We start from the raw sequence: 18,138 nt of genomic DNA on the forward strand, positions 1-18,138 counted from the left end.
AAAGCCGGCCCACGACTTCATGGGGGCCAGAGGAAAATTGGATTATGGGGCCCTCTATTTCTGCTAATAAAATTTATTATTGATCATTCATCCACCGACTATAACCTTATTGCAGCAGTGTTACACGGCAAGAGAGGACTGAGAAAGCACGATCAGTTACAGATATTTTCACACGATTGTTTTATATTTATGGCCTAAAAGGTATTTGCATACAAATATTTACTGTTATGATAACTTTACTACTGCAGCTTTACTACCGACCTACATACAAATTCGGGTTATTTCGCTATCATAGGAATGGAGTTCCATCTTCAGCCAAGTACACCCTGTATTATTTAATGAATCGCATTTTGGAAGTTACTTGTCCAGCACTGACTAAAAAGGGAAGACATGAATCCAAATGTAGACAAGGTGGATAACTGGCCCAGGAGTAAATGTTAATGCTTTCCCACCACACCGTCTTGTCTCTTAAAAGATAGAAGGGGAAAAAAAGCAGAAAAGTGACCACACAGGATTTTCTTGTCCACATTAAGCCGTCTTTCAAGCTTTCATGCTGCTGTCAAGCTCTCCAAGCTGTTACAACTTGGGAGTTCTAGTCTGCAGTGCCAAGAAGACAACAGTACACTTAGATGGCTACCAGGGTGAGATTCTGTTTTTACTGTTTTCCCCCTGCAAAAAAAAAATCTATTTACTGATTTGACCTGCCAAGTCCAGAGACGGTCAGAAAGAGTTGGAACTGCTGGCTTCATAGTTTCCACTTTCTCCTGGAGAAAGTGGGCCAAAAACAGAGACAGCTGCAGGGATTTCGAGTAACTATGAAGTCACGCCAGCTAATCATCTTTTTAATGGTCATTTTTATTTTCCAAAAGTCACACAACCCGTGACGACATGCCCGTGCACCGTCATGAAGTTCCTATTTCCAAATGACACCTTTTTCTTGACTACTTTTAGCTTGTTTGGAAGGCTTCTTTAAATTTTTGACTAATGGTTCATATAATTGCAGACTTTGATACAGTTCCATTTTCCAAATTCTAAAAAAAAGTGTTTCAATCCATCTTAGATAGCCACTGTCGTGTTATGGGATGCTGGGAAAATGTGATTAAAGACTATATCTATCTACTAAAAATACATTTTGGTCCTTGATCCTCCAAAGGATGTGTGTTGTGTACCAGGCCACAATTGGGATGCAGCTTTGTTGGCAGAGTGAGTGTACACGACAGATTTTTGGGCCCTTCGGTCTGGCCCAAGTCAAATTTGCCTGCACGCAGCACAGCGGTCACTTAAGTGATCGTCAGTGCGACCACCACTGTACAAAATTTCCATCAACAGTTACGTTTGTTGCAAAATTGCAGTTAATGTGTTCTCTATCCTCACGGGCCGGATTGGCCCCCTTGACGCGCCGGTGCTGGCTCGCGGGCCGTACGTTTGACACGACCTAGTCTAAATGATGAAAACAGCAGTTTGTAAAAACGGACGACACGTACGTGAATGATACAGGAAGTGTAAAATTGTCAAAATATCAAATTGTAATTAGCGTTAATACTGTATTCAGCGCAATGCGCCTGTGTGCGCTGTCTGTTATAATAATACACTTTCATGTACATAATTGCGTTTTCAATGGCAGCAATCTGTTTGTGTATGTAATAGGTCGATGGAAAATAAACATTTGTGATTGAATTTTATTATGTTCAGGTATGTCTACTCATTGACCAAAATCTAACTGAACAGTAAAACGTTTGTGTTGAACATACAGTATTCTGATTTGATATACTGATTAAAACGAGATAAAAAGCCTTCAAGTTCATATAAAATAGATTAATAGCTTAATAAAGTGCTACCACAAATAAATGGTCATTTAGTCATTTTAAATATGTTTCGTGGGGTCTTCCATGCGTAGTAATTCTAATTTCAAAAACTACATTGGGTTGTGTGATGATTATCGATTATTATTGTACTCAAAATAAAGCGGGTTGCTATGTTTTTAGAGGCTGCATTTGTCATTTTTTGTTTACATTACATGTGATATTATCATTTTAGCCGTGACAATTGTGAAATTTAAAGACAGTTTCATCTACGTACCATAAACAGTAAGTTTATACACTGACAGGTATTCAAAAGACAGTTTTCAGATCAGATTTGGGATGGAAAGTTACTGGTTTATATAACTATTTTTACAATATTTACTTTACTCTATTGGCTGTATTTTATCTACTGTGTGCCGTTGTAACACCCGAATTCCCCCTCTTAGCATCATTAGAGGATTGTTTTATTTTATCTTGGTTTAAGTGCTTCACAAAGAGTCGCCACCATTCTGAGCAACTTCACTCTGTAACAGCCAGTTGGGCATTCAGGCCGCCAACTCGTGCAAAAATCGCAGATGCAAAGCTATCATTTGTGCAGTGACCGCAGCATAGTTTGACAGTTGCTTTCGGCCAAACGTCGCATTTTTTTTTTTTTTTTTTTTTTTTTTAAACAATGGAGCGAGCCAGCAATATGGTCACACACAATTAAAGCAGACATAAAAATACCCCAGACCTCTCGTGAAATAATGTCCATACAATAAGAAGGGGTTATAACATGTCAAACAGCAGCTAATCCAATGAAAACACAGCCAGATGTAAAGACGGCTCAGTTTTAGGACAAAACGCTGAATCGAACAGGAAAGAATTGTTTTTGGGGTCTGATAGAAAAGCGAAGTTAACTTCATAATAGTCCAGTTGAATACAAAGTTAACAAAACAAAAACAGTGATGTCATACAGTGGACGTGACTCAGTAAGTAACTTTGGTTTTTGCTTGTACAGGATGCCTCTGTTTGTATGTGTTGCTGCTCCTTTTTTAAAAATGTTTTATTAAATTAGCAGTTGTTTATGCTGTGAGAATAGATAGCCTTTTGCATGATATATTAGCATTAAGATAGCAGACTCGAGTGCTAAATTACAAGGGTTGGTTGAACATTTTGGTGTTAAAATACACAATGTTTAATTATTTTATATGTGCCAGTTTTATAGTAAACTGCAACTGGGAGTGACAAATGACCAGCGTGAGGCAAGCGTGGTCTTTTATTTGAAGAACTGTATGTGCGATGGAGTAAGAACAAGCACTGAGTAATACTTTAAAAAGCGGGTCTTAATAAATTCAAGTGTGTTTTAATAAATGTGAGTTTAAAGCGTGTGTGAGGGGTTTTTACTATTTTTCTTTTAATATCATTTTTTTTTAACCTATCCTGGGTGGATTTGAATCGTATCCCCTGAAATAAACAGGGTTCTCTATGCTGTGCACGCAAATAATGATGAGTGAATTTTCCATGAAGTCAGTTTTCAAGGACTGAGATCAGAATTTTGATATGACCCATTTGTCATCCATTCATATGTTTCCATGCATCTCTGCAACTGGAGAAAAAGCGTAATAGTGGAGTTGTATCTCGAGTAACGAAAAGACGCCTCGGACTGCCTACTGAGAAATAAGCAGTACAACATGAGCAGACATCCTGCATTATTCCTGGAGGCAGGATGAGGTCAAGGGTTAAAGAGGTTGCATGGTTCAAATAATGCGGCCTCCCGAGCTGAACTAATAAATAAAGCAGAGGAGTGCGGTTGACAAAGGAACGCACGCAACATTCTGTGCTCCAACCCAGCCAGAGTGAAACCATGGCTGCTGACAAACCAAGAAACCAGGAACATCCAATCAACTAGGTCCGTTTACACACAACACGAAAACATGACGCATACAACAAAGTGTGACGTGGCGCACGGTATGTCCGGGACACTTGGATTTTGGGCCGCTCTCGAGCTAAGTTGTTTTCCTGGAAGAGTTTGAGATGACATGGAGCTTTGAGGAATGCACTTGAGCAAGCGCAGCAGCGCCAGACATGGGCGACGACATGTGCGCCGAGAGATAAACATCAACTTAAGCGGGGTACGGCGAAGCCCCCTTTGTTGCAGGGGATGTTTCAGAACCGCATTCAATAGTTGAAAATCTCTAAAAAAATACATGTTTAAAAAAATTGTAAATGCATTTGAACACAAAATAAATTACCAGCATGAAATGTATAGAAAATACTGTATGCATTGTAAGGAGTGTACGTGCATGTGCCTTTAAGAGGCGGGGCCTGTGGGATGGCACGTTACATCGCAAGTCTGCGTGCGAGTGTCTGGGCAAAAGCTGTGGCTGACAGCAGCTCCACTGTTCAGTAAACGGCTGAAAAGCGGTGTCGACTACACACACGGACATGCCATTGTAAATACCGAAAAGGTTTACCATTTACAATTGTCAGGGACGAAAAATCGCACGGAACACACCCCACAAGATAATCGCTCAGGATAATCTTTTAGAGCCATCAGACTATCTTGCATTTGATGATATAGCGTGTACCTTGCTTCATTCGGAACAACAACAACAATTTAACCGAAAATCCTCTAACCTAAAACAAATCCAGAGTTAACGCATTGCTTTCACAATACAATCCAGGTTACAACCTCAGGTACACGTACACACAAATCCTGCCTTGACAATGCTTCCACCTCTTAATACCACCAATATTACTTCACAATTACAGAAACCATTACTACGATATAATAACGCAATAAAAGAGCACCCAACCGGGCCACACATCTGGAGCAGTTCAGAATCTATATTTATCTAATAGCGTGACCAAAAAAAAATAAAAAATACAAATACATATAGCCACCACAGATAAATGTATTAACGTGCAAGTATTACTTTTGTGCAGACCAGCACTACTGATTCTGAAAACAGATTGACATGACAGCTCAGAGGTTCAAATCTGACTGGGGAGAGAGAGGAAAGAGAAGAAAAGAAAAAAAAACGCACTGGAAGCAGTGCAGCCAAGAGAAAGGCTACGAAATGAATAGACCACTATCGGTTCTACAGGTATAGTAGAATACTTAATTTGTTTAGTAATAGGTTGGCTCACTGCATGCCAACCATTTGAAGTCAATTGCTCTAAGTGGCTCGTTGCTGATCATCTCCGTTATGATGAGATGATCACATGGCAATCAAAACAAATCACGCGTGTACTTGAACATGACTCAAATGGGTTCAACGTGACTTAGGTGCAACTTTTTTTTTTTAATGCAAATTAAACAAAGGCCCATTAAGGGACGTTGCTCAAAAGCGAGGAAAATAATAATAATAATAATAATATGTTTTTTTTTTTTTTTTTTTTTAAATACCTAGTAACATGAATTCCAGCTTCTTTCGGTCCACTCGAAAACGCTCCTCGGTCCACTCCGGGTCGGGCAGCTGGTGAGGTCCGCTCAGGTCCTCCTCAGAGCCCGGCAAAGGCGAGTCTGTGCTGCGCTCGCTATTGGAGCCCTGGTCCGACTGTTGCTGCTGCAAGTATCCGCTTAAAGCGTCGCACTGGGCGGCCATGGCGGTGCTACTCGTCGGCGGTGGCGATGCTGGAGGACTCAAAAAAAGTTGCCGAGTTGTGTTGCACCGCGTGTTCCGTCACTCGGGAGCTGGGCCTCGCGAAATCTTCACGCACCGTCATTTCCCCCCATTTGACCGCCGATTTTGGGGGGGACTAAAAATAGGCAGACTCCGACCTCTCTGCAGGCTGTGTTCAGAAGTGCAGCGGCTGCAGCCAACACGCCGAGAAACTCTTGAAGAAAAGTTTCACATGTCATCCTGCACCAAAACTCCTCCCAGACTTTTCCCTTTTTTTCTCCTCTCCCCCTGGCTTCAAGCATCCATTTTTTTTTTTAGTAGGTAGTGTTTGGAAAGCCGTTTGAGCATTTATTCATAGCCTTAATATACAGCACAAGGTTCATGTACTTGTTCACTCTTTGTCCTGACTAGTAGAACGATTGTCTCAGTCATAACATTTTTCCCACTACTGTATTCTCCACATTAGTAGGACAACTTTGGCATACGAGGGCATGTTACTAGTGAGGCAATACTGCAGTTGTTGACAACTGCTCACTACTAGTGCTACTAATGAAAGCACTAGATGTACTACTAACACACAGTTGTCAAATAGTGCAGTTTTGCCTCAAAAAAACATGTACTTGTACAACTAATGAAGACAAAAGCATACTAGTACAGGAAGTCATTCACCGTCATTGACGGCTGTTGAATTCAAATACGTTAACATGGAGGAGAGGCGGTTATTTAAGCTACGATCCACAACTATTCTTTCAAAAATGTAAAAAAGTAATTTTCACACAAGTCACTACAAAAGTAGATGACAGAATGCTGATTAATCCCATCAGCTTCTCACATATCTTGCTATATGTTTCAGTATATATTTTTATTAATTTAGTGACTATCCTATACATTCTCACGCTGGATCACTTAATGGCTCTCTAAAATGACGTAGCGGAAATGGCGTATTTCATGGGTAGGCCCGTATATGGACAACACGCAGGTCGACTGAGCCAGAGAAAGCATACGGGTTTGGAAGTAGGAGGAGGCTGGACACGCATTTAGTCTATGTCATATCAAAGCAACGAATGATTTGTTGTAATGCCGACTTCCAGCATTAGGGGGCGCTGGAAATTGTGGATTATAGCTTTAAGATAATAGACTACTAGTGAAGTGCTAGATGCACTAGCAACACAGTTAACTAGCACAGTTTTGCCTCACTAGTAACATCTACGACTAGTGAGGACTAAGACCATAATAGTACATCGACCTTGTAGAACTACTATGGCACTAGTATACAATTTACTGAGTTTTTTTCCACTACCGGATGACATTTCTGAACGTTAGTTGAACTACACAACTAGTCAGGCATAACTAGCACTAGTTGACAACTGCATGCAATAAGTACCAGTGACATGAAATTCTACTAGTTAACATCGAATGGTTGACCAGTAGTACAAGTGCACCTCGTCTTTGTTTTACAGAACCAGATTGTCCAACGAGGGAGGTCAAAGAGCGTACTAATTGACAACTGCTCAGTAATGAACTTATAAAATCCAATTAGTTAATCTCTACCACTTCACTAGTAGTATTTGCAGGGCACAGATGTCAACTAGTTCAATATTCTACCTCGCGACTAACGTAGTTGTTCGACGAGTACGCCAAAGTTGTCCCGACTAGTGCGCTGAAATGTCATCCTACAGTCGCGGAAAAAACTGTTCATTCTAAGAGCCAGTCGTTCCACCATAGCACTCAAAGAGTGTTATAGTACATGACCTTAAATTGGATGTCAAGCATATGGAATAAATGCTCAAACTACTTTCCATATCAGTGATAATACATACTCTATACTGCTCGTAGTACATGAAACACTGCAAATGGTTTCACGTGGGCAGTCTTGCGTTCAGGCCATGGATTATGCACCACACAACTGGTTTATTGGCCTGTAGAGGAAACAATCCACATCCTGTAAGAGGGAAAGAGGAAGCAATACTGGAAAGTTCAAGCAAAACAAAACACGCCTACGCCACGTGAAACGGACCCACCAACCGAGTGCAAGATGCAAAGTAGAACACATTCTGGAGTTAATTGTGTTGCTGTTTCTGTTAGGAAATGAGCAATGACACTTGTATGCTCTTTGTTTATAGAAAAAGACACTTGTTTTTCCCCTTTCAAGGATTTGCTTTTATTCCTTAATTAAAATTTGAAATGTTCCAACAATTTAACAAAAGTGAGCCGGCTAACTGCATAGATTTAAAGTCGCTAGTCACTTTTTGGAAAAATAGTCACCGGGGGAGGTGGATAAAGTCAAAAATACAGTGACAAAAGTTGCTGATTTGGCAACACTGACTGCTTTTGTAAACTAGCTCCACTACGTACGCAGCCTGATCCATAGTGTGTATTCATTTTCAGATCAGTCGTATTCATGTATAAAAAAAAAAAAAAATGTAACAACTTTTGAATGGTGAATTGCCACCATACAAATCAATTTGCTTCCATGCTATTCTAAATGAGTAAAAGCCAAAACGACTCGAACAGACATAACTTTATATACACCGATTGCAAAGCAATTCAATAACCTTATGCTCTAATGAATGTAGAACATAATTTCTGACAAATATTTCATAAACACAAAGGCTATTTTGTACTGGAGTGAATTTGCAAGGCCCTCAAGGCATGTGCAGAAAAAGTTGAGGCTGCCCCCTAGTGCTCACCAAAGTTATAACTGACATGCAGGAACTGATGGGCGTGCTTTTCTTACCGGAACAAAATCAAATCCAACTCAAATTTCCATGCGTTTAATGCAAAGTAAAATGAGCATAGTTTTATTCAATATAAATCTCTTAAAAGTAAAATAAAAAGAGGTATGATCATCATCATTGCTAATAACATAATAAAAAAAAGAATTCCAATTTAATGAAATCAGAATAAACTTAACAGTTGAGAACAATTGGGTCAGGTCAAGTTTGAGTAGTGAAAGTGCTCCCAGCACAGACAAGAACCAGCGTGACTAAAGTACTTTTCTTTTTTAACTTGAGGTGTCCAGGGGACTGTTGCAGAAACTTCACTTGCCTTCACATCGCAAACTTCTTAGTCCATTCTCTGGCGACTTCGTTGTACCTAGACGCAACAAAACCACAACAGTACAATTTGTTAAAAAGGAGTTTTGACCGACTACAACAACAACAACAAAAATAAATAATTGTGCCTTTCACACTTACTTTTGTCTGTCTGATTTGTACGTGTGCGCTATGTCAGGGACTAATGGGTCGTCGGGATTGGGATCGCATAGCAAAGAGCATATGGATAATAATACTGGAACGGGACAGAACAGAGAAACGCGTTACTATCAGTAACGGGCAACTCAAACTTGGGCATCAACAAAACTAAAATATGTGTACATAAACATTTTTAATTGACTTTTTGTTATATTTCACCCCAAATCTTAGGCTGGGACACAATTTGAGTGTCTGCGCATGCGGGTTATTTAATGTGTTACGTTAGTATAAACACAGTCATATTGGATAAGTGTCCCTTGAAGTGGACATGGAAATAGTCAAATGGGACAGATATAGACAATGAAACGGAAACTTGGACCTGCAGTGTAAGCCCAGCTGTAATCCATATTTGATTAAATACAGTAACAATCTAAACAAAGCATTCCTGCTGTCACCACTGCGCTTAGCATGAAGCGCTAACTTAATCATACCTTTTGATACGGTAAGGGCAGGTGACCACTGCGACCTTAGGATGTCGAGGCAGATGCTTCCATTGCTGTTTATATTTGGATGATAGATTTTTGTCGTGAAAGCCACCTGTGGGAGGAACGAGTCAAAGAAACAGAATGTTAATTGGTTAAATGGCATGCTTTTATTGTTTTACATAGAATGTTACAAGGACCCAAATGATATCCTAAAATGCCTTCAAGGTGACATTATGGAAAACTGAATTTTTAATTGCTTGTATACAAATAGTTGGGGGTGTGGAGGGCCTAGCCCACCCAAAAAGTGTGCGATTAAACAAGTAAATATTTGATTTTCCTATTTCTGAAATGTGTGTGAGTGAGCTGTTCTGCACTCCTGACATTATCATGTCAAAGCCAAAAGCTAAGCAAAGCTGCACTTGATCTCTGGGTAAAGTTGTCATTGCGGTGGGGATCGGGGGTATTTGTCTTTGGTCATGTGTCACTGTGTAATTCAGTGGCTTGGTTGGTAACAATGAAGTGCTGCCTCCACGGAGGAAAATAGAATCCATGCCATCTTATAGTGTGCTTCGCAGTTCACGGTCGCTCTTTTAGAGAAACAGAGCTCTAAGTGCAGCCACCTCCAGTCGGCCAGGTAACAAAAGCCATACTCGCTACGGGCCCCACAAGTATGTGGGGCTGGAAAAGGGAGGACTCACTTGTATGTTACAGGGTGCCCTCCCAAACAGGCTCATCAGCAAGACACGGTGTGTAAAGTGTGCTATTATGTTTTATTCTTGGGTTATTATGACAAAAGCATGTCACAAACGTGTTATCAAGACCTGGGAACTGTTTCAAATTGTGAAATAAAAATGCTGTGGTACCTCGAAACTAAAATTTTCCAGCTGTGAAATGAACCAAAAACCTCTGGAAAAGTAAGTCTCATACCCACACAAAAACTGCAGCGGTCAAACTAACTTAAAACGGTGCCTGTAAAGTTAATAAAAGGCTTTATTGTGGTGAGAGTTTGACCCGAGCATTGATTAATCTAGTTTCCATTATTTTCTATGGGGGGAAAAAAAGCTTTGAAAATCAGTAACTGATTCTGTTAGACATATAAGGTTTCACTGTACCCAAACTGGCGGGACGGTGAACGAATGGTTTGCGTGTCTGCCTCACAGTTCTGAGGACCGGGGTTCAATCCCCGGTCCCGCCTGTGTGGAGTTTGCATGTTCTCCCCGTGCCTCCGTGGGTTTTCTCCAGGCACTCCGGTTTCCTCCCACATCCCAAAAACATGCATGGTAGGTTAATTGAAGACTCTAAATTGGCCGTGTGACTGCGGATGGTTGTCTGTCTGTATGTGCCCTGCGATTGGCTGGCTGGCAACCAGTTCAGGGTGTACCCCGCCTCCTGCCCGAAGATAGCTGGGATAGGCTCCAGCACTCCTGTGACCCTTGTGAGGATAAGCGGCTCAGAAAATGGATGGATGGATGGACCGAAATTTGATTCATAACAAAGACTTCACTGAAGGTCGCAGCTAAATCTGTGAGATTAAAAACCTACCTTGGGTGGTTTGAAGGGATAGTCTGTGGGGAAATGGACAGATAAGAAGAAAACCCCTCCATGATATGGGCTGTCATTCTGAGATGGAAAGGAAAACAGGTCAATTGAGACAGCGAACATTTTCATTAGCTCTTGCCATCCATTGAAGTCATGACAAAGAAGACATGCTGATATTAAAAAACAAAAAAAAGAAAATCTAATGCTATTATCTTAGCAGTGTCACAGGACCACCATATGTTCCACTGCGACAGTGTGTGCCAGGTTAAACTCTTTAAAACAGGAAACGGGGTGCTGCAAAGTCAACATAAAGCCCTATTGTCTACACGTTCAGAAGCAGCATGCCTAAAAGAAATACAGGAGAAGAAAAACAAAAATAAAAACAAAAATCTAGAAAAATCTTACCGGTCCTGCGATGGTGGCTTGCCAATGGAACACTATGGAAGACAATAAAGGTTATTAAGCAACTAGAAAGACAAGTTACTTCAGAGATTGTGTGTGTGACTGCCGAGAGTCCATGTTACTGTGTAAGAAGTCAAATACCATACATATTGTAACAAGAACCATGGATACTATCATGCAAACATGCCGCACGAGAACTACAACCCCAACCTATTCGCGATTTGCAGACTCACCTACTTGTGATTTTCCCGTGGAACCGGACTAACAAGTATTTGCTAAAAAAAAAAAATACGCACTATTCACGGTTATTTACATATTTCGTAGCTCTTTCTACAATGCCACAAGATGCCATCAAAATGCCCTACTCCTCCGAGGGTGGCATGTTAGTGGAGAGGTAGCTAGCCCCCTGGCTGATAGTCAGCCAACATCAGCATTTGACATCTTAGGCTTTGCAGTTTTTATAAACAGATCATTCCCTTGCCCATGCGTCACCAACTGACACTGAAGCAGCAAGGCAAAAGTGGCCACCCGGTAAAAAGTTTTTATGTCCCTCGACTGAAGTTCAGCACCAGTTTGAGAAGCTTTATGGCCGTCACACTCCACCGCATTGTACAACTTACACCATCCATTGCAAGTTTCTCGAAACAGGATGTGTTCTTGACAAACCAGACAGAAGGCCACTTACTAACACTGAACTTCTAGAGCAGGCGTTCACGCAAAGCCAGGGAAAGTCTATCCAGAGGGCTACACCGGAACTCGGTATCAACAGAAGTTGAATTCAGTGGGTGCTTCGGAAAGTGATAAAGCTTTACCTGTACCGACTTCAGGTTGTTCAAAGGCTTCAAGCGGAAGATTATTGATGCTCAACAACCTTATCGGTTTACCAAGAACAGATCCCGTTTCAAGAAACTTGCAGCGTAAAATGGACAGCGTAAATTGTACTACGCAATGGAGCAGGGTGACGGCCAAACTGGGGCTTAACTACAGTTGGGGGCAGAAAAACGACTTGCCTGGCAGCAATTTTGCAACGCTGCACCAATGTCAGTTGGCATGCCCTGGGCAAGGGAATGATTGGCTTACAAAAACTGCGAAACCCAAATTGTCAAATGTTGATGGCCTCATGTTGTCCCAGTGTTACCTTAAATAAAATAGAAAAAAAGTAAATGTACAGTGACTTTTGGGAGACCCTATACTATACAGTGAACCCCCGCATTCTGATGGCTCAGATTCAACTATTCTTTCCCCCCCCCCCCCCCCCCCCCTCTACTTTGGAGGGAACCAACCCTGAATCGATTATTGGTGGTATATCTCCTCCTTATTCAATAATTTTGGACTTATCCCCCCACCACCCACAAAGCAATTATAATGGGTGTCAATTATCCACTGATTTTCGCGAATCAAAGTCCAGGAAAATGACGTCATTGATTGGCTCCGCAAAAGACATTGACTCCTCGTTCCCGCGTGCACAGTATATTTGAATCCAAAAGCTAGTTTACTTTTAGCCTTGTTGCGTGTCTTTTGACATAGTACTGCAAATATCTGACGGCCAATTAAGTTATTTAAAAAATGGCGGCGACATGGGACAGGCAACACGTATTGCCCGGATCAGACAACAATACAAATTGGCTCTTTCACGATTGCACTGTCAGACTACTTCAATAAAATCTTGTATTCCGATATCACCGCATACCGTTTTTTACGATCATTGGGCTTTATCTTGTCAACTCAAATGCGACTGGATACACTGGTGACCGTGGTGACGAAAACAAGAGTGGAGCGCGTCGACTTTGTATTATAAGGACAAAATGGGGAAAACGTGTGTCGGTGGTCACCGGTGCTCAGGACAGGAGAGGACGTTCGTTTAAGGCTTGCTTGAGGTATGTTCACGTACTTTTAATACGATACGGTTCACAAGCAGGCAATAAAATGTTATGTAGACTAGCAAGCTAGTGGTACCACAAACGGTTGGACGTAAACATGCCGCCGCTCTGTCGAATCATGTTCTAAAGTTTCGGTGTGGGTGAAGTCATTTAATTAAAAATAAAGTAATGCAATTACAGTAAGTTAGGACCCATTATTTTTGTCATGTAATGTTGGTTTGACCTGACTGATTAGAATACACAATCTGATTAAAACAGTGATTTCCAACCGTTATGGAGCCAAGAAACATATTTTACAATTGAAAAATCTCACAGCACACCAACAAACAAAAAGGTCACAAAAAGTGGATACATTAATTACTGCATTTACTTCGTGCCATCTAATAGAAGACCATTCATTTGTTCTGTCTGTCACTATGCTTCACTGGCATAAAGATAGATTATTTATTATAAATATATTTTTGGAGCAATTAAGTACACAAGTATATACAGTAAATGAACAGGTCATTTAAGTAGACACAGTCCTCCATCTTGTATCGGATCGGTGATCGGTTATTCTTTTATTTTAAACTCCCTGATCGGTCCCAAAAATCCTGAACATGTAAAGCCTAGTTATAGTGCACTAAAGGGTAGGTTAATTTAGGATTTGGAATTTTAAATATCTAACTTTTTTTTAGTAGGGTATGTATCACTTAGGGGGGCGGGGGGGGGGGGGGGGTGAGGCTAACAGGAAAGTAGTAAATAGTGTTTTTACAGGTTGACAAACTCCAGCATCTAAAAATCCAATTAATGTGTAAGCCATTTATTTTCAATTTTAATTTTGTAAGATGAGTTTGAAATTTTTGCTTTGAGATCACAGTTTAGAGTACATATGGTTTTAACAATTACTATTGACAATTGTAAACTTTTTGGGGGTATTTGGCAAAATTCCATATATCACAAGCAACCCTGCATACTATGTAAATGGGATTATGAGATGTCATTATCATCAAACAGCTATGATCTTTTCAGTAATGCCATGACATTGTCACGTTTCTGTCCATGATCTGTATTTTTTCAAAAAGTCAAATCAGGGAATCAGGGAGGTTTAAAAACTGTATCCGTTTTGTCGCACTATGGTTTCGACACTCAGCATTAGAGGGCTTTAAAACAGACCTGCAGGTATTAACACACGTCTGTGTATCACCTACAGGTATTTACTTGGGGAATAATAGAAGTAGATGACGATGATTGTAAAGACAAACCATCTTATATGACTCACTGTCGTCTCCTACGGGTCCAGCCGAACACGAAGCAGGAGGGTCCCGCTGCAAATCCGTCAATTCCTAACAACAAACACAATTTGAGCCATTTTTGTAACACTTCCAGGACTTGGGTGAGGAACCCGACGTTGAGCTCAAGTGACGACCGGTGGTCGGACGTGTAAAAAAAAAAAAAAAAAAAAAAACACACACACGATGAAAAGTGAGTCAAAACACAAGCGAACACGCCTTACATCCCTTGCTAGGCCAATTTTAGCTCGCCGCAAAGTTAGCTTACTCGTGATTGGAACTCTACGTGCCAATGACTTAAATGTTAGGATTGTAGCGTCAGGGGTTGTTAAGATTGACTGCGTGTCCGTTTTACGTAAAAAGTTAAATCCGTCCACATGAATGTTTATATTAAACTAGTTACCAAACAAGGCGCTAATGTTTGATGAATTAACCGGCTATATCGACGTGTCCTAGCGACTTTAAATCAAATCAAAATAGAGGCGATATGGGGAAAACTCACCTTCTTTATTCTTTTCAAAGCCATGATAAGTCTTCGGTGTTGGGTAGCGGAGAGTGTGGCGTCAAACCGACAACTGTCAAGGCGTAACTAAGCTCACTTTGACCCGACTCGATGTTAATTGTTTGGAGACGAAACGGGTTCGCTTTTGTTTCCGCGTTTTTGTTTGAGCTTGGTGCATTGTGGGGATTGTAGTTAGCGAGGCCAGCCTCTCTTAAAGGGTCCGCGCGCTCAAGACCTTCAAAGTCAGAAAGTAAGGACACTTTGCGAACTCACCGCACTGCTCTGTCATTGGTTACGTATGCGTCACATGGGCAATGGGCACCATGCTGTTACCAAGTGTCTCCATGTCCCCCGTCGGCATGCGGTTAAGTGGGGTGTCTTTGCGAAATTTTTGCCATTCTCTGAGGGGATTTTTGTCCAAATGGTTTGCTGTGTGGCTGGAGGTTGTTCAAATCATCCTGGACACGGCATGAGTATGCTTTGTTTCCCAAGAAACCCAGAAGACTACATCATTCATACTGCATTCTTTTGAAAAAACAAAAGAATTAAATGAATATTTTTTTAACTTGAGGCTGATTGTTTCTTTGTGGTAAGAAGTAGCTTGTCGCTGTCAAATATTGCTCACATTCAATTGTTTTAGCTTGTTAATAATTAACTCGTACTTCCGTGTTGGCTGCAATGACGTGTCAGTAAAGTTCATTCAAACCAAGCACAGAACACGAAAGCTGCATAAAAATACATGTATTAAATACGTCATTGCATATTGAGTCAACATTATGCAATATTAAACACACTGCATTTCCATAAAGTGTTTGTTTATTATTGTTAGGGATAATTTGACAGTGAACGCAATCATAAGGCCCATGCTGGCTACTATATAAGGTGGGTAACAACATGGTGCCCGCGCACATAGCTGTCCAGCCTTTCTTTATAGACGACTTTAGAGATCTTTTCACCGTGACGTTACACATATTTCTGGGTGACAAACCCTTCTATGTCAGTCATTCGACCTGGCAGAACAATTGGGAAAATGGGGTCAATGGCCTTCAATGATGATTTTAGCCTTCTTCTGTAGTTGAAATGTGTCAAGTGTCAGTTGAAAAGATGTTACGGAAGGTAAATGGCTTCCAAGGGAGATCCAACGCTGGCCGTAATTTACATTTCACCAGGTTAAGTTAGATGTGGTGGAAATTCAGACATCGCTAACGTGATCTAAGAGTACTGTTACTTTAGAATAACATGACTCAAATAAAGTCAAAAAGTTGTCCCTCTAGTTATTACTTGAGTAAGGTTGAATAAGTATTCAGCGGGGGGGAAAAAAATCAGTAATATTCAACTACATGAATATTAAAGACACAAATATAAAATAGGAATGTCGAAATTCAGATAATGCCCAACAATATCACTTGAACTAAAACAAGATCTTTTTATGAAAGAAACTGATGCAAATTGAGCCACCAGAAATTATCTTAATTTAAGTGTTTCGTTGTTTACACACTTGCAACAGTGTACTGTAGTTCAACAATTTGCTTTCACGTATTGCAGTTGACCTGCTGGTTTTATTCCACCGAGCATTGCATTTTGTAAACGCAGAGCAGGACAGCCTCTGGTCTTGTTTGTTTCTCAAGTTCCAAGTGATGTTCTTGTAGCCTGAAATGCCGCCATTCTAGGCAGACACAGGTACAGCTTTTGTTTTCTCAAGTGCATCCATCCATTTTCTATTTTGCGTCCCGTCCCTCGGGTCGTTGGTCAGCTAAATATAAATTTTCTGCCATGGTTCACCAAAATGAGTCACTTTAAAAACTCCGTTTGATTGGTCAAATGGCATCAAATGTCACTTGCTGTTACAGTGGAAGCCAAAATTGATCACGCAAGCAATAATAGGTTTGGTAGATAAAAATACAAGTAGCGAGCGGAATGTAGTCCAATGTAACAGAGTAAAAGTAATATTTTCTGTCTTAACTAAAATACCAGTAAAAGTAAAATGTATATTGCTTTAAAACTACTGTACTCCAAAAAGTCATTAAATAAATGTAAAGGAGTAAATGTGGTTTGTTAAGATCCACCTAGTGGTAGTTAATTGCTTTCTGTCAAATGTAATACCCTGGCACCTATTATTTACAAACATGAAAAGGTCTATTTATCCTCTGAAAAAAATCAAACCATGAAAACAACAATCTTGGCACATGTAAAGCAAAAAATAAAAAAATAAAATAAAAATAAATATATATATATATATATATATATATATATATATATATATATATATATATATATATATATATATATATATATATATACATTTCTAAGATTACAAGCTTTGAAGGGTATGTTTTCTGTATCTTTTTGGCCTTAACTGGCTGGCTTTGAGCATGGTCATCCATTTAAACAGCTTTTATTGCCCCACAGGTGCACTTTCAAATTTGATGCTTTGGCCTAAAATACCCTTTATGATTAATGCTTGACCTTCAAAGCAGATTTATGATTGACTTGGGCAGACAGTTGCTGATGATCAAATTATTATGCATTTAAAAAAAAAAAAAAGAAGAAGAAGCATGCATGCACATGATTGCGTTCAGGTTTCAAGCCTAAAACTACTACAATTTCATGAGCACCGATTCAAGAGCGTTATCAAAAATTTCAAAATTTACAAAGTTAACAATGCTCAGGGCAGGACGTTGAATTAGTGGCTAATATGTCTGCTTTATAGTCCTGAGATTCTGGTATCAAATCTTGGCTCCGGCGTACCACTATGTTGTATTTTATTTAAATACTTTATGTTCCCCCCCCCCCCCCCCCCCCCATTTGACCGCTTCCCAAGATAGGGAGACGGGTCACATCTCCAATTTTTCACACCTCGGCTGCGCTGGATAGCTAAAATGATATTCTTACTATTTGTTGCCACCGCGTTGATTCACACAGAATCAAAACAGCGCATTTCTAATTCACAATATTTTCTCAGAGTAATCAGTGTCTGATGCAGTTTGAGGAAGAACATTGTCTAATCAATTTCTTTGCAAAATGTTCGAGCCATCTCTCTTTAGAGGATTCAAACTCTGCTAAGGAATATGAATGAGGGATTATTCGACAATCCCCTATAAAGTTTCCCTGAGACCCTATTTTTGTCAGCACAGTTCATTTGGAAAGCAATTTGAGTGAATGTTAAAAACAAAAAAAGTTACTTCCTAATATCGGAAACTATTCCAATAACAATAAATAGGAAGAGTCACTCCCAATGTATAGTCACATCTGAGTTCCAAATGCATTGGCTGTTTGTTATATGTAAATACAGTATGATATTCACTTATAATATCGTCTCCTCTCGAGGATTTGCCCACCGGAGGGACATGAATGCAATCTGCCAAATAGTAGTGCAAGGATATGTAACATATTGCCAGTAAAGTTAAAAAATCTGAGTGCATCCTGTGCACAGCAGTGCCAGCTGGGGGACATCT

The 18,138-nt window shown here is 40.2% G+C and overlaps 2 protein-coding genes across 2 annotated transcripts in view; both read right to left on the reverse strand.

Annotated features, from left to right (window-relative positions):
* Positions 1 to 5,668, reverse strand: part of LOC133409397 (protein bicaudal C homolog 1-like) — a 68,457-nt gene extending 62,789 nt beyond the window's left edge. Inside the window, exon 1 of the mRNA XM_061689296.1 lies at positions 5,194 to 5,668. Coding sequence (XP_061545280.1) covers positions 5,194 to 5,392 — 199 coding nt within the window. The 5' untranslated portion in view covers positions 5,393 to 5,668. The remainder of the gene's footprint in view (positions 1 to 5,193) is intronic.
* Positions 5,669 to 8,168: 2,500 nt separating this feature from the next.
* LOC133409971 (ubiquitin-conjugating enzyme E2 D4-like) lies at positions 8,169 to 14,840 on the reverse strand. The gene is made up of 7 exons (XM_061690626.1): positions 14,684 to 14,840; positions 14,172 to 14,235; positions 11,034 to 11,065; positions 10,632 to 10,709; positions 9,096 to 9,201; positions 8,608 to 8,701; positions 8,169 to 8,506 (listed from the first exon to the last, which is right to left on the reverse strand). Exons 1-7 carry the CDS (start codon positions 14,705 to 14,707, stop codon positions 8,461 to 8,463), a joined length of 444 nt encoding a protein of 147 aa, XP_061546610.1. The 5' UTR covers positions 14,708 to 14,840; the 3' UTR covers positions 8,169 to 8,460.
* Between the last annotated feature and the right edge of the window lie 3,298 nt (positions 14,841 to 18,138).

The sequence above is a fragment of the Phycodurus eques genome, chromosome 11 (genome assembly GCF_024500275.1).
Source record: "Phycodurus eques isolate BA_2022a chromosome 11, UOR_Pequ_1.1, whole genome shotgun sequence".
NCBI lineage: Eukaryota > Metazoa > Chordata > Actinopteri > Syngnathiformes > Syngnathidae > Phycodurus > Phycodurus eques.